Below are 17,045 nucleotides of genomic sequence, written 5' to 3'. Positions count from 1 at the left end.
CTCAAACCCAAATGGTACATGATTTAAATATAAAAGCTAAGCTTCCTAGGCAGGAATGTATGGACAACTAAGTGACATCCATGGAAAAAAATGAAAGCTCTACCACACAGTAGCAGTAGGTTATTTTTATTTTTAAAAAAACTGGCAGAGAGAATGTGTGTGGGTGTGCATAATGTATGTGTTTGGATGTATAGGCAGAAGAGGGTGCAGCCCACTCCCATTAAAATCCATTGCTAATTATTCTAACCATCCAAGAACTTTATTTTGAAAGAGCAGCAGGCACTTTACATGAAACCAACTTCATACTCAGCCCACCTAGTCTCAACTATGTACAAAAAGCTCTCTTGCATAATAAAACCCTTTTCCAACCCCCAAAACAAGGTATTCTCATTTTGCATCTGACATAACAGCTCCCCACCCCACCCCATCCCCAAATCCCAAATAATTGTTAAATTTAAATTAATGTCTCATTCACCCACACACACTTGGCTAGAGCAGTAGCTGTTCTGGAAGCAGGTGCTTGCACACAAATGGACTGCCCCCACTTCCCTTCACAACACAGACTCCCCTCCCAGCTCCTGCCTTGATAGTCAGAAAACAAGAATACATAAAACTGCCCCACCACCACCACCTCTGTTAAAGGACACTGTTCCAAGAGAGGAAGGAGGGACACCCCCGCCTGCCACATACACACACAGTATTTCAGTAGATTGTGGTTCCTAGAAGAGTGGACCAAAGTATCGGTGTAGCCAGTACTTCTTCCTGACTCCAACAGTTTTCTTGGTGTCAATTCCAGAGAACATAAAGTCTTTTAAACAGTTTTTCGTGCAGTCAGGACTCTGACTATGGAGCCTAGGCCACCTACTGCTAATGCCTGCGACAGGAAGAGAAAGAAAAGTTAGTTTATGGGCCAGTTCAAGTCCACCCAAGCAAATGAGGCAGTGAGTGATAAGCATTTGTGCTCACCCAATCTGCAGAACCTCTAAAAAAGGCCCACCAGCTCTTCATGTAAGACCAGTTAATTTCATGGGCTGACTAACCAGGCTATATCAATCTCTCTTTCTATTTTCTTTTCTTTTTTGAGGTGGGGGGGGGGGAGAGAAGAACCCATCAGTTTTCTGCTGACTTTAATGTTGCTTTTTTATGTGGAGTTCACTGATCCCCCCCCCCCTATTGTTAGCCCTTTTGCTCTATGAATCCCTTTACCCCAGCCAGGCCAGGCAATAAGATAGGGAGAATGCTGTGCTTGAATAGATGAGGATGGGAGCTTCTGCTCGTCTTCATTCCGAGTCTTCTGTGCACATGGGATGGGGAAACCATAAGCAAGGCTAGCCTCCATAACCCTACAGTTGTAATGGCTTTGGGCAGGTGCAGCTTCTTACCCTCAGGTGACTGAATTTGCTCTTGGAAGCTGTGAGAAACCGCAGCACAAGGCAGGCTTCTTTTCTTTGCACTTACAGCCCTGTGGAGTGGTGCAAACAATGGTGCCCAAGCCAGGCACTGTACCAAACCTCTCTTGGAAACACCTTGCTGCTCTGAGCCTGGCAGGCCACACAGAAACTCTTCTTTCTAAGCTATCTGATTTCACAAACTCCACACTCCCCATCCCCGCAACATCAGCCCACTTTGGGCATAAGCTTTCATTTCCATTGGAAACGAAAGCAAGCAGAAACAGGTTTCATGTTGTCATGAGAACACAAAAGTCGTCCGTCCCCAACCCGCCCACTGGTACATCTGCACCTCTTGAGAGGCAAGTATTGAGTATCGCTGCACTGCCAACCCTGGAAAAGTCACTAACAGAAAGGCTGGTACAACATTTATGTCTTTCTTGCCATCAACTCTAATTTTGTATGTTGCATTTTCATCCCTCCATAGATTACACTTCTCAAGAGCCCCTCCCCTGCCTCGCCCCAATCCTCATCCTCTTGCAGGCAAGAGTGTTTTGTACAGGTGGGCAGTGACAGGTCACTGGCCCTTCAAAAATAGACCCGACCTGCTGAACCGCATGGATTAGGACCTCCAAGCTGGGAGAGAAATCACCTACCTTTTCATGCCACTGGAGTAGTATTGCACTGCTATTTTCTGTTGGCTTTTCAAATCCTTTATAAATGTACTTCATTAACAAGTCAATACCGTTGCTGTCTAAGGAGTTCACAGCCTGCTCAATCTCGCTGCCTCTAAAGGAGGTCAGAACCTTCAGCACCACTTCCTGGGCCCGCTCCTGGAGAGACAGGCAACAAGAGAAGAATAAGACCGCAAATACAACCCAACCGACACCAGCTGTTTCCCAGGAACTCACTTAACAGCAAAGACAGGATCCAGAAACAAGTCTTTTCATATTACCAAAAACACACTAGATCAGTCTTTCCCAAAGGGGTCACTATTGACCTTATGGGGTCAACAGGTCAGTGAATGAAGATCTAGAGATAAAAAAAGGCGGAAGGGTAGTTGCAGAACATTGGGAAGCACCATGCCCCCAATATGTTGGAGCTGTGGCATCAGGAAGCGGTGAAAGATGGCATTTATGAAGATATATGGAGTAGCTTCATTACTTACACTACCACAACTAAGCGTAACTGTAACACAATCTCTGGAAAGATGCTCTTGAAGGATTTAAGATGACTCTTGTTCTTCCTCTTCAAGGCAATGTGGAATTTGTTTATGTAATACATTTTTGATGGCTTGTGTTTTTTTAAAAAGGGCAATACAAAAAATGGGGTGCCCCCAGCCAGGCACTGGTGAGCAATTAGGGAGACAGGCACTTACATTCTAGTGTTTGTAACCAGAAGGTCTCCAGATTCTAAGCATTTCTGATTATCAAAACAATGACTTTCTCCAGGATTCAACTTACCTTTGCTGCATGGTTCTTTGTGTTGACAGGAGAATTCTGTAAAGCCGCATGGAAAGCTCTGAGCATATCACCTGTGCAGCCACATAAGTCAAGGAACTAAAGCAACTGAGCTGACCCACACAACACACACAAAACCAGCACCCTGTACCAGGCCTGGAAATTTAACCAGGGTCTCTCAGCACTCGCTGCACATTAGCTAGACCCAAGGACATCAATTTGGGCACTAACCAACCCTGAGGAAACCCAACCATTGCCAGGCAGCCTACAATTCCCTCTAGTAAAGGAAATGCTGACGACCTGGCTTCTGCCACTATAATCTCTAATTCACCAGTTACAGAAATGGGCATCTGTTGAGTGTGTGTGAGGCAGGCAAAGATGCCCCACAAGGCACTTCATTTATCAAGCAAATAAAGGAAAAACATTGAAGCTGGAAGCAGTCTTCCAAAATTAGAACTTGCTCCCCTCTCCCATGCGATGAACATTATTTAGTGCCTTTCATTTTTTGTTGCCCTGAAATTACTCCACAAGGAGTCCATTAGAATCTCCATCACACAAAGCGTCACTGATTGCAAGGAAGGCCTCCTCCCGTGCCAAGGTCAATCTCCTCTACACTTATTAAAAGAAACTTCACATTATAGTTGACAGGAAACCCTTTATCATCCAAAGCAGAAGCGACAGAGCCATCAGATCAAGGAAACCTGATGTCTCAGACATCCTTGGAACTTATCAGTATAACTCTCCCATTATTACAACAAATCTGATTTTGTTAACCTTTCTCCTTCTTTAAAATGATAATAATATTATGTTCTACTTATGCGGCTGCCAGGATACCAAGGAATCAGAAAAGACACCAAGGGAACAGTAGACAAAAAGGCTGCATTTATTATTAAATCTCCACAAACACACTAAAGATTAAAAGCGCCCCTTATTTTTTATGGTTGTCTTTACTTAACTGAAATGAGTAAGATTGAACTCACAGCAGCAGCGAGCTGGTGTTACCAGTGGCTGCAAGGAATTTAAACCCATACAAAGTTCAAACCTTTCACTAAAATGAATTAGGGCTGCTAAACTTGCAAAGACCTGTCTACACACACAAACACATGTTTCCACCACATACACACACAAAAAGAAAACTAAACAGTCTGCAACCAGTCTCATGGATGGCACACTTATAAGAGGACTTCCAGCCTTGAAACCAGTGAGCAAGTAGCAGCCTACACAGCAACTAAGGCTATTTTTTTTGCCTTTCAGGGAAGCAGTCTCAAATGTCCATTCAGCTGAATGGTGGTGGGAGATGGACTAGGGCACACACTCACTTTCCTCAAATATACCCAGCACCCCACATGAACACCACATCTCCAAATTTAAAAGTAGCTACAAGAAACTGAAGACTGCTCAACCTTCTTAGTAGGTCTTAGGCTTCTAACTAGAACATTTGCAGCTAGGCAGTAGCAAGAAGGTACAGTGGTGCCCCGCAAGACGAAATTAATTCGTTCCGCAAGTTTTGCCGTCTAGCGAATTTTTCGTCTTGCGAATTAGTATTTAGACAAAGGAAACAAAGTCGCAAGATGTTTTCGTCTTGCGAAGCAAGCCCATAGGGAAATTCGTCTTGCGAGGCAACTCGCAAACGGAAAAACCTTTCGTCTAGCGAGTTTTTTGTCTTGCGAGGCATTCGTCTTGCGAGGTACCACTGTAAGTGATTTCCTCAATATGCATGAGGCAGTTGCTAAGGTGAGTTCCACTGCCTACCTATGCAATCTTCTCAACTACCTGACACCTGTTTCTTCTCAACACAGGATCTTTCAAATTTTCTTGTACTGTTGCCTCTCACAAAACAAGTAAAGCTACCATAGAAACATTTTGAGCAAGGTGCTAAAGGTCAGGTTTCAGAACACCAGTTTGGAAGATTAAACTCAAGGTTTAAAAATAGCAAATACAACCCTGCTCCTCAGCACCACAATTCTAATTCACTGTCACATCCCAGTACACAGACCAGTTTTGCTGGGAGACTAGGAATTCCTTCAATCTAATCACCAAAGTTATACGCTGCAAATGAATTTGCAGGCAAGGGTGGAAGCGAAAACCTCTGGTTACAGTAAGCGGTAAAAAAAATTTTGTACAGACCAAATGAGACAAGACATCCAAATATGCTAGCAGCACAGAAAAAGCCTGTGTGACCTATGCATGTTACAGAATTCAAATTTAAAAGGCATTGACCTCTTAATAAAAGGAACAATCTGGGTTATGTCCCTCGGTGGTTGGCAGCAGAGTTATTCTGATCATCTTTATACCAGTTTAACTCTATTCATTCATTGAATAGAGAAAACAGCAGGGAGTGGAATATTCTTTTCCTTCATATGAACTCTCAATGGTTTGATTTAATTCACCAGTAATGGTGATTTCACAACTTGGCAAATCCTGGAAGAACAGCACCCAAAATGTCTTGTTTCATTCACTAAGGGATGAAGAATAGACTCTAAATGATCCACAACACTTACCTAGTGTTAGAAACTCAGATATATAAACTAGGCACCAAATGGCTCCTTAAACCAAGGTTTCCGTCTCCAAAACGGAATGTCTAGTTGCCATTTTTGGGCAAGATATCTCGAAAGTCTTATTTTTCAGTTTTGGACTGACTATGATTGATTGATTATCAGTTAAATATCTGGCTAGTTTAGAATACAACCTTGAGCTAGGTTAAAAGCTTTGAGAACTTAAAGAAGAAAAGTCACTTGATCCACGGACAGTCAACATATGTACTGGCCTGTTCCTATCTCTTTTCTTAATGGTGATATGGACCATTCATAACATAAGAATATTCTTCACAACTGTGAGCAGGGCAGTGGGGTGGGGTAAGTGAAGACAAGCTACAAATAATTATAACATTGTTCACTGCTTCAGCTCAGGCTGCACAGAAAAAGCATTTTGGTTCCTGAAATTCATTCTGATTGTGCAGATAAAATATAACTGATAGAATTCTACAGGATGTGGTATTGGTGTGTGAAAACAGTCAAGAGCCAATGATCCCCAGGCGTGCACCTCCAGATGGTGAAGATGTCAGGTAGCAAGTGGCCAACAGGCAGGTGCAAAATGCAGCTGGCTAATTTCAAACACTACAACACTACCCTCACCGGCAGCAAACCCATGTTTTTCAAACTTCACACCTCTACAGGGAATACCTTCTATGCAGATCTGTCTGCAAAAGAACCCCATTCATATCTGGTGCAGAATACATTTGCATTGCAGATAATCCTAAAGGTAACCATGCACTGTAACCATGCACTGCATCACTGTAGCCCCACAAAAACCTAAGGCTGTACATCGCAGGGGAAGATAGTTTGTTAGTTAACCAATCTTTCAGGAAGCACCCCCACCCCCAAATTACTAATCTTGTGGAGGGGCTCCTGGAATCCCAGAAATAAGAGTTTGTAAACCACAGCTTTAAACAACAAAATGAGAAGGAGTGAAAAAACAATCATGTTGATTTGTAATTCTTGTTATCTACAAGGATGCAGTTAACTTTGGATTTCAGACTCTGGCATAACTAACAGCTACCTAAAAATTAAAAAGACACCTATCCAAAGCAGGAACCCAAGCTCTGGAAATTGCTTTCATACAGAGTTCACAGGACTTCCTTCAGCCAAGCAGAAATATGCTTCTACCAACTGCACAGCCTACTCTCAGCAAAGAATAACAATATTTAAGTGCAGAGACTAGTGTGTTCCATTTAACCAAGAGAACAACTTATGGAAATCCAATGGCAAAGGCGATGAAAGGTAGAGAAAGCCAAGAGGTGCCACACCTGGGAGACTCATCATTAGAAGCATGAACAATACTGTTTCAAAGCATCTCATCTTGAGAATCTCAAAGCATTTAACACTTCTGTTCATAATTCTGCCATTGTGAGTCACATCCCCTTCATCTCATAAAGCTTATACTTCTGAATCTATGGGGTTATTCTTACTGGAAAGATACACATGCCAACTACTGAGAGCGAGAAAGCAAGCAAGCAGCTAGGACAAACCCAGCAGCAAATATACTGCTTGAACCCACGAAAGAGCTGATAATACTATTGATTCTGTAACATGCTGGCCTTTCCTGTCTTTTGTAGTGCGTCAGCTGTCACTGGCCTCCTTGGAATATTACAGACGGTACAAGGTCACACTTTAAATACATTATTTCAGTCTCTCAGCAAGCACTGTCCAAGACAGAGCTGCATCAATTCAGCTCTGGTTACATTTCAACATCTTTTTTTGGAGCAAAAGCACACACTCATATTTTAACATCTTTCTTTCTCTCCTGGAAATGACAGAAGCAATAGCTTCCTGACCTGTTGGTCTCTGAACTGGACTTTCTGCTCCTCATTCCAGAAAGCACAGGCTCCCATTTCACCATTAGGCACAGGCAGGGCCACATTTGCCAATTCCGGCTGGCACGAACAAGCCCGCCCCTGTCACCAGCACCCTTCAGAGATCCAGTAAGGCAAGTGCCTTCTTGCCAAACCTGATTCCATGCATGACGGAAGCATGCCTCACGACCCTTGCGCATGTTTTTAATTGCTTACACACTGTGGAAAGCCGCGGGGTAGGGCTAACCTCATACCATGGTGACCTGCCCTGCAACATCACCTGGCCTCTCTACACATTCATAATCCTTCCCCAACAGAGCCTGTTCAGATGCCCACACACCCATTTTTCAGACAGTGTTTCTGCAGGTATCTGAAGCTCCTCAGATCATTCACACAATTTTCCAGACCCAAGCTGCCTCTCCTTGTAATGACTAGACACGAATGGCTACAATCAGCAACCACTACAAGTAAAGCAACTTCCAGAAGGCTACAGGCACTAAGGACCAACCCTTAAGACAGTTCCTTCACTAGAGGCTGCTTCACCCTACCCTTGGCAATTTTCAAATGCCAGCTCCATCCATACCCCTCCCTTTTCAACCTCTGCCTTCTTAAAAAAGGATGAGCACCCCTGAGGACTACCCAGACCCTCTGATGGAAGAAAAACATGGTTATTATGAAGTTCATTACCGTGTTACCTCGGTTTAAGAACTTAATTCGTTCTGGAGGTCCGTTCTTAACCTGAAACTGTTCTTAACCTGAGGTACCACTTTAGCTAATGGAGCCTCCTGCTGCCACCACCACGCGATTTCTGTTCTCATCCTGAAGCAAAGTTATTAACCCGAGGTACTATTTCTGGCTTGGCGGAGTCTGTAACCTGAAGTATCTGTAACCTGAGGTACCATTGTACTAGGTAAAGGAGGACTCCCTCCCCCCACTAAATGAAATCATAGGAAGCTAAGGGTTGTGCACAACTAAGTTCTGCTCAGAGCAGACCCACTGAAATGAATGAACCGAGAGTGACATGCACATTAATTTCAATAGGTGTAGCACTAACACTGAATAGAAACTCTATATATCTTGGACAAAAGGAGAGACAGTGTTTCGATGTGAAGCAAATTCTGACAGGATAGGCCAATTCCAAAAGGGGGAAGTCAGAGATGAGGTGTTTAGGAGAATGAATATCTTCTCAAGGCTTTCCAGAGTTTCACAGTAGGGTAAATGGCTAACTACGCACTTGCCTGATCTTGCAAAGTCTACATTCCTCCTCAGTGACAGTTGCTCGAAGAGAGAGAATGATAAGCAGTGAAGTGGACAGAAATATTCCAGGGAGGGGGGAGAAATAAAAGAATGGTGCCTTCTCCATAAAAGCAGCTACAACAAGAGATACAACCAACTCCTTAGAATCTATCAGGGAAGGAAAGATCAGGCAGAGGAGGACAATCTAGCACAGTGGCCTTCAAACAGTCAGTACCCATTACTGAGTCCATTATTCTCTGTACAGTGGTGCCTCGCAAGACGAAAAGAATCCGTTCCGCGAGTCTCTTCGTCTTGCGGTTTTTTCGTCTTGCGAAGCAAGCCCATTAGCGGCTTAGCAGATTAGCGCTATTAGCGGCTTAGCGGATCAGCTGTTAAGCGGCTTAGCGGATCAGCTGATAAGCGGCCTAGCGGATCAGCTGCTTAGCGGATCAGCTGATAAGCGGCTTAACGGCTTGGGAAAAAGGGGGGGGAAACCTGCAGGAACTCGCAATACATTTTCGTCTTGCGAAGCAAGCCCATAGGAAATTCGTTTTGCGAAGCACCTCCAAAACAGAAAACCCTTTCGTCTAGCGGGTTTTCCACCTTGCGAGGCATTCGTCTTGCGGGGCACCACTGTACTGTCCACACTGACTTGCAGCAGATATCCAGGATTTCAAACTGGGTTCCGTCCTAGTCCTACCTAGAGATGTCAGAGGGGAAATATCAGACACTTTGCATGCAAACCAAAGACTACCACTGAGCTACAGTCCTTCCCCTATATGGTAAAAAACATTATGAGGTGCCCCCTCAATTCACATTGCGCTTAAAGGAGAATCCCTGTTCTGGATAAAATTAATGTTTTTTCACAGATTGATACAAAGACAATGGGAAGGAGGAAGAGAAGAAGTGGGAAAGATGAAAGCACCCAGGCACATGGGGAGAAAAGGGTTTAAAAAGAATGCCCCATGAAACAGAGCAGGGAAGAGAATAGAGATGAGAAGTAATGGCCCATATGGGAGAAGAGGGAGAAAGGTGGGCAGCAGAGAAATGCCCCCAAAGCACACTGGGGAGAGAGTAGCAGGAAATGAAGGCATTGAGGCACACAGAGACAAAAGTGGGCAAAAACAAAGGCATCTCCAAAAGAGTACGGGTAGGGGGGGGGAATAGGGGGAGGCTGAAGAGAAGCAATGCCCAATGCACACAGGGGGAAAAGAATAAGGCAGCTTCCCACGTTCCTTTTTTATTTAGTAGTCCTTGCTCAAACAACAGAACATTAGCTTTGCATGCAGAAGGGCCCTAGCTGGATCCTCAACAGCATCGCCAGGTAAGGATGGGAGAGATCCCCCTGCCTCAAACCCTATTAGAGAGCTGCTGCCAGTCCGTGCGGACAACACTGAACTAGGCGGACCGACGGTCTGACTCTGTATTTAAAAGCACATCTTTATTCAGCACTAGCATTTCACTTTATCTCTAATGGGGGTGGACCACAGCTGAGTGGCACAGCACATGCTTTGCACGCGAAAGGTCTCCAGTTCAATCCCCAACGGCATTTCTAGGGATGGTTGGAAGACAGACAGACAGACAGACAGACAGACAGACAGACAGACACCCACACCCCACCCCGCTGCCTGAAACCCTGGAAGGGCGCCTTGCCAGTCAAGGGTGGGCGACATCGAGGGGCCTCCGGGGTCGCTCGCTCGGGCCGAGAAAGGATATTGCCGCAGCGCCGCCTCCACCTCCGGGCCGGCTCCTCCCTCCGCCTCCGCCGCGCCGGCCCCGCTCCCCGCATCGGCGCCGTCGGGCTCTTCCACGAAGCGGTTCTCGTCGAACTGATCGATGTCGAGGCGGCGGAAGCGCGAGGAGAGCGAGCTCCGCGCCATAGCTGAGCCGGACGGCAGCCGGGCGCTCTCCCGAGGCGCCGCCGCCACAGCCACGCACGCCGCCGCCGCCGCCGAGGCTACACTTCCCTCCTCAGGACAGCACTGCTCGGAAAAGGAAACCACGCCCGCCCGCCTGCCAGGGCGAGGGCGGGGCCGACTGAGAGGCGCGGCCAACACACCCCCTGGGCGGGGCCTGGCCTGCGGCGAGGGCGGAGGGCGAGAAAGAGCGAAGAGGAGAAGCTCCCGTTCGCTCTGCGTCACTCCGCCTCGAGCCGGTCCTACCCACGTGATCTCTAAACTGCAACCACCTTCCCCGCTCGGAGCAGCTTTTTTATCGCTCTCGCCCCCTTCCATAGCTGTCAACCTTCCCTTTTTTTGCGGCAAATCCCCTTATTCCAGCGCCGTTTCCCGCTGCTATCCCGGATTGTTGGATATCCCGTAGACTGTCCCCGGGACAGGTGAAGCTACTGATCCCTTATTTTCAAATCCGAAAGTTGACAGCTATGCCCCCTTCCCTTCGGTGCCACTTCGATTTGGGATTCTAATTAAAAGTGCACCTTTTAAATAAAGATGCATATGCGTGTCCGCGGCCTCAATTCATGTACCACAATGCGGTTTTGTTAATCTGCCTAATCTCTTAATATAAACAGCTGCGAGAACTTGATTCACTTTCACCTCAGTTCACTCCGGTTTCTCTGTTGAACTTTGGCCCTTTTCAAAATGGCCAACACCCAGGTCAATTTATCTCGGTCCAATTCAACTTCAATTCATTTCACATTTTGCTTGTTTCAATTTCTCTCCAATCAGCTTCATTTTAAAAAATAAATCCAGCCAGTCTGCTTTGTTTTCAATGCATCATATTGCAAATCCCTAGGCAGGAGGCAGGGGAGGGTGGGAGGCAGGGGGATCACTGCAGGTCTAGGAAGCTGGTCAAGCCAGTTTCATTTCAAGGGGCCTGCAAAACAAGTACAGTGGACGCTCGGGTGGCGAACTTGATCCGTGCGGGAGGCATGTTCACAACCCGCAGCACCACATCTGTGCACGCACAGGTTGCGATTTGGCGCTTATGCGCAAAGTGTGATTTAGTGTTCCTGCACATGGGTGAGCGCTGAAACCTGGATGTAACCCATTCCGGTACTTCCGGGGTTAGGCACGCCCGTAACCTGAAAACGCACAACCTGAAGCGTCTGTAACCCAAGGTATGACTGTACTGTTACACTTCAGTCTCTCAAATCACTCAGTGTACATCTACATTTAAAAAAAATTATAATCAAGCTTGGCAAATTATTTACAACAAATGCCAGATTATGGTTGCTTCCAGACAAGGGGAGTTATTGCACAAATGGATTGTTTGGATCCTATTTTTGTGTGCAGGTGACTGGGACACTAGTGTCCTCACATTCCAGTTTCTAAGTCATTCATATTCATATTCATTGCTATTCTGCCATTTGGCATCCACACCAGTAGCAAGAGCTTGACAGAATATATTCATGCTGTTTGGGAATACTTCCCATCTTAATCACTCCTCCGCTATATTTTTCCATTCTTGGAGCATGGGCAGGTATTACTGCATCTGTGTATGTGCACACTCTTTAAAAATAATCCACAGGAAGAAGAGCATACATTGCTAGTCCATAATTATGTTTCAGAATGGGGGAGAATTAAGGCATATATTTTTTGTAAGCAGTGTGAGAGCAATATCCATTTCCACTGTGTTTTTCAAAAGAAATATTCAGGTCTTGAACAAGAGTGCTCTCAATATGCTGCTTAGTGGGCATAGATTGCAATATCCAAAAAATATTAAGAAGCTGTAGGCTTCCATTAAATACAATCTCAGATTCCACCCCACACCTTTAAAACAATCAACAAAACAGCAATAAAATACTTAAATAAAGTATTTAAAGAAGTATTGTGCAAAACCTCCCTATTAAAAAAAAAAACACATTAGTCATTATGTACTGTAATTACAGTTTCTTGTGTACACCCACACACATTTACACTGTGACGATTTTGAGAAAACAGCTGCTTCAAACTGGGTTGTCCATAGGATCCTAATGACAATAACTCGGTAGCTACAATTTTAAAAATTATTATTGTGGCTTTGCCCGTTTGTTTGAAAATGTCTGTATAGAGAGAGGGGGGATTAACAGGTAGACCAATAGAAAAGCCAGAGGCGGAGCCTACCTGCTTATAAAAGGGCTCAGCCTGAGGTTTGGGTTAATTTTGGTTGTTTGGGAAAGGCAGTTGGGAAAGCAGTTGGCAGACAGTTGGAAATAGAGAGACAGTTAGCGCAGTTGGTTCTTGTGTGAGGGGAGGTAGAAGAGTTAGAGACAGGATAAAATAAGACTAAGAAGGTAAAGAGTAACAACGTTTGAATGCAGTTAAAGTTTATTTGTGTTTGCAATAAACACTTTGTTAATTTAAGAACCTGACTGAGACTAAGTGATTTACCAGGGAGGACCTGGTTGGTGGCAGCGGATTAGTAGCGTACGGGTCAACAGTCCGTGAGATGACCGGGGGCTCCGTACGAACACCACAATTATAAAGGACATTACAAGCGTCACAGCAGATATACAGCAACATAAATCATTTGCAGTATTGTACAAGTGAAAATGTAAGTTAGTAATTGACTTCAATTCAGAAAGCCCCAGAAAGTACTCCAACCCACCCCAAATGCCAACATATTTTATTCTATATTCTATCTGCACAGGCTTTCCTTGAACCATAAGCTCACTCTTATTACTGAATTTCTGTTTTCATAATACTGTTTATATCCAACTAAGTTCTACTTAGAGTAGAAGCAGCAAGTAGTAGGACCATTGCGTGGAGATGGAAAATTATTTGGGTGACAGAGAGAAGGTGGAACTACTCAACACTTACTTTGCCTCCATCTTCACCCAAAAGGAAAACAGTGCCCAACCTGGTGATAAAAAAATAAACAATGCAAGAAGAGAGCTGCCGCCCAATATAGGAGGAAATGTGGTAAGGGAACACCTAATTTAAATGAATTCCGATCTTCAGGGTTTGAGGAGCTGCATCCAAGGGTACTAAAAGAGCTTGCGGATGTAATCTCAGTGTCTGGGGGCCGGATGCGAACCAATCGCCTTCTCAATCTGGCCCATGGACAGTCCGGGAATCAGCGTATTTTTACATGAGTAGAATGCGTCTTTTTATTTAAAATGCATCTCTGGGTTATTTGTGGGTCCTGCCTGGTGTTTTTACATGAGTAGAATGTGTGCTTTTATTTAAAATGCATCTCTGGGTTATTTGTGGGGCCTGCCTGGTGTTTTTACAATATTAGAATGTGTCCTTTTATTTAAATCTCTGGGTTATTTGTGGGGCATAGGAATTCGTTCATTCCCCCCCCCCCATATAGTCCAGCCTGAGGGATGCTGGACCGGCCCATGGCTGAAAAAGGTTGCTGACCCCTGGTCTATAATCTTTGAGAACTCTTGGACAACTCTTGGTGAGGTCCCTGCAGACTAGAGGGCAAATGTTGTCTCAATCTTCAAAAAGGGGGAGAAATAAGCCCCAGGTACTGTAACTGCCAACCGGTCAGCTTGACGTCAATACCAGGAAAGGTCCTACAAGAGATAATTAGTGGTACCTCATCAAGTGTCCAGGATCCATTCCGGAGCCCCGGACGCTCAACAAGAGACACTTGACAGCGTCGCTCTGCGTGTGTATCGGTTTAGCACTTCTGCACATGCGCAAAGCGGCAAATCCAGAAGTAACCCGTTCCGGTACTTCTGGGTTTGCCTCAGATGTCCGCTGAAATGGATGATCGAGGGGGTGGATGTTCGTGGAGGTATGACTGTATGGTCAATCTGTGAGCACCTAGGAAAGGGTGCTGTGATTACTAAGACCCAGCATGAGTTTCTCAAAACAACTCATGCAATACAAATCTGTTTTATATATATACAGTGGACCCTCTAATTCCGTACCGCTCTGGATACGTAATTTTGGGGATACGAACATGGCAAAACTGGAAGTGTATACTTCTGGGTTTCACCCCACGCACATGCGCAGAAGCGCTCTGCGTGCCGCACATGTGTGCAGAAGCACTCAATCATGCTGCGTGCAGAAGCTGTGCCTCTGCCTACAGACTTTTCGGGTTGCGGACAGACCCCTGAATCAAATTTAATTCGTATCTGGAGGGTCCACTGTAGTTATAAGCTTGGTGGTTCATGGGGATGTTGTGAACATAGTTTATCTTGATTTCAGTAAGTGTTTTGACAAAGTCCCCCATGATATTCTTGTGAAGCTGGTAAAATGTGGACTGTACAAGGTAACTGTTAGGTGTATTTGTAGCTGTTTGATTGATGGAAACCAAAGAATGCTCACTGACATTTCCTCATCATCCTGGAAAAAAATGTTAAATGGGGTACTGCAGGGTTCTGTCCTGGGCCCATTCTTTTTCAACATCATTACAGTCATACCTCGGGTTACAAATGCTGCAGGTTGCGCATTTTCAGGTTGCTAACCACGTCAAACCCAAAAGTACCGGAATGGGTTACTTCCAGGTTTCGGCGCTCGCGCAGAAGCGCAAAATGACATCACGTGCATGCGCAGAAGCACATCACTCGCAGATGCGGTGCTGTGGGTTGCAAACACGCCTCCCACACGGATCACGTTCGCAACCCGAGGTATGACTGTATAAACAACCTTAACAGACTGGAGAACTGGGCCCAAATTAACAAATCAGTTTCAATAGGAACAAATGTAAGGTTCTAAACTTAGGCAGGAAGAACCAACTGCACAAATATAAGATGGAGGACACCTGGCTTACTAGCAGTATCTGTGAATAGGATCTAGAGGTGTTAGTAGACCACAAGTTTAACATGAGTCAGCAGTATGATATAGCAGCAAATCAAGCTAATGCGATTCTAGGCTGCATCAACAGTAGTGTCCCAATCTACCGAAATCAGACCACACCTGCAGTACTGTGACCAGTTCTGGGAACCACAATTAAAAAAGGATATTAACAATCTGAGCGTGTGCAGAGGACGATGAACCAAACCTTATGAGGAATAGATGAGAGAATTGGGTATGTTTTGCCTGGTAAAGAGGAAACTGAGAGGAGATATGATAGCAATCTTCAAATAGCTGAAGGACTGTCATATAGAGGAAGCGTGTTTTATCCTGCTCGTGTCTAGGGCATGAACCAATGGATTCAAGTTGCAAGAAAGGAGATTTCAACTGAACATCAGGAAGAACTTTCTGAGAGTAAGAGCTAATGAACAGTGGAACAGACTCCCATGAGAAGTGGTGAACTCTCCTTCCTTAAAGGTTTCTAAGAGTTTGGATGGTGATCTGCCGAGTATAATCCAGCGGAGATTCCTGCATTGCAGAGAGTTGGACTAGATGACCGTCAGGGTCCCTTCTATTCTGATTCTACAATTTTATGATTCTAAGACGCACTGAAATTAAGGAACCCACATTGATTAAGAGAGCTAACTTTGGATACATCTGTTTTTAGGATACTGTTTTATTGTTGTATTTTTGTATACCACTTAAAGAGATGTGTAAATATTTAGCAGTTAAAGAAAGGCTTTTAAATAAATTTTAAAATATATGGACACAGGGAATAAGATTAAAACAGCAGTCCACAATGCAGAGCAGGGCTCTACTATTAAGAAGCCATGTATGTTATGTGGAGTTGGCAAAGCTGACAGACAGACTTCGGGAAAAGGACAAGGATTTTGAAAAAGAGTGGGAACCCTTTATATTTGCAGAAACAAAGAAAGAATATTGACTTGATGGTAGGACTTAAATAAACGTTCACAATTTTATGGATAGGGAACAAATAATGTAATAAAAGGAAAAATATGATATTTGTAGAAAATAGCAGAATACAATAATGAGGATAATAAATCAGAAATAGAAGTTGGGGGAAGTCCAAAGGGAGGGAGGGACGTTATGTAAACTGTATGTTATACCGGTAAGTATATTTGTAATGAGAAAAAAGAAAATTAATTTAATTTTTTTTTAAAAAAAGAAGAAGCTATGCATAGGTTCTGTAAGCACATAGCCATGCATCCTTGTTACCAGGATCAATATATCATCACTGTCTCATATACCGAATTGTTCACTTAAGCGGAAGTCATAGATATTTTCCACAGCTATTAGCTCATCAGTGTTGATGAGAGGCAAGCTGCGAAGTACAGCAGAGAAGCAAAAGGTCACACACATAAATAGGAAGCAGTGGTCAAGGCAACCATAAAAACCAACTTGTGAGAGAGGAGTTGGTCCATCCGCAAAAACAGCTTGACCACATTTGTAGAATTAGTTGATTTGGTGTAGCTAAGGTAACTTTCGTCATTTGAAAAAGATTTGTAAAAGCGATATAAAGTGAATATTTATACTTTGTGCTTGAATATTTGTATCTTGGTTGAATTGGAACATCTACTGATGTGATACCAGGAAGGGCTATTAACAAGGAGGAACTTGGAAATCGAAAGTGTGGGCATTCTCCAGTGAGAGCAAAAAGCACACGATTGAAACAAAAGCAAACTCCGGCATACAAGTATTTCTACCAAATGTTTTAGACAAGCTCTCCAAATGAAAGCAACCCAGTTGTATTCTGGTGCCTGGAAGCAAACATTTCAGTGTATCCGAAATACCTGATTAAAAGGCAGTGTCAAGGGAACAGTTTATGTACTAGATAACAGTACCAGCCACACTCCAAAGCTGTAATTTACATCAGGTGACAAGAGGGCCCTGCATTTAG

General features: G+C 44.3%; 1 protein-coding gene across 1 annotated transcript; it reads right to left on the bottom strand.

Annotated features, from left to right (window-relative positions):
- Window positions 1–110: 110 nt before the first annotated feature.
- Window positions 111–10,684, bottom strand: ARPC5L (actin related protein 2/3 complex subunit 5 like). The gene is made up of 4 exons (XM_028715913.2): window positions 10,152–10,684; window positions 2,852–2,924; window positions 2,045–2,221; window positions 111–874 (listed from the first exon to the last, which is right to left on the bottom strand). The coding sequence occupies exons 1-4, from the start codon at window positions 10,667–10,669 to the stop codon at window positions 812–814; spliced, it is 831 nt and encodes a 276-aa protein (XP_028571746.2). The 5' UTR covers window positions 10,670–10,684; the 3' UTR covers window positions 111–811.
- Between the last annotated feature and the right edge of the window lie 6,361 nt (window positions 10,685–17,045).

Source organism: Podarcis muralis, chromosome Z, assembly GCF_964188315.1.
Source record: "Podarcis muralis chromosome Z, rPodMur119.hap1.1, whole genome shotgun sequence".
Lineage (NCBI taxonomy): Eukaryota > Metazoa > Chordata > Lepidosauria > Squamata > Lacertidae > Podarcis > Podarcis muralis.
Note: the sequence above shows the minus strand (reverse complement) of the source record. Positions and strands in the feature narration are given on the sequence as shown.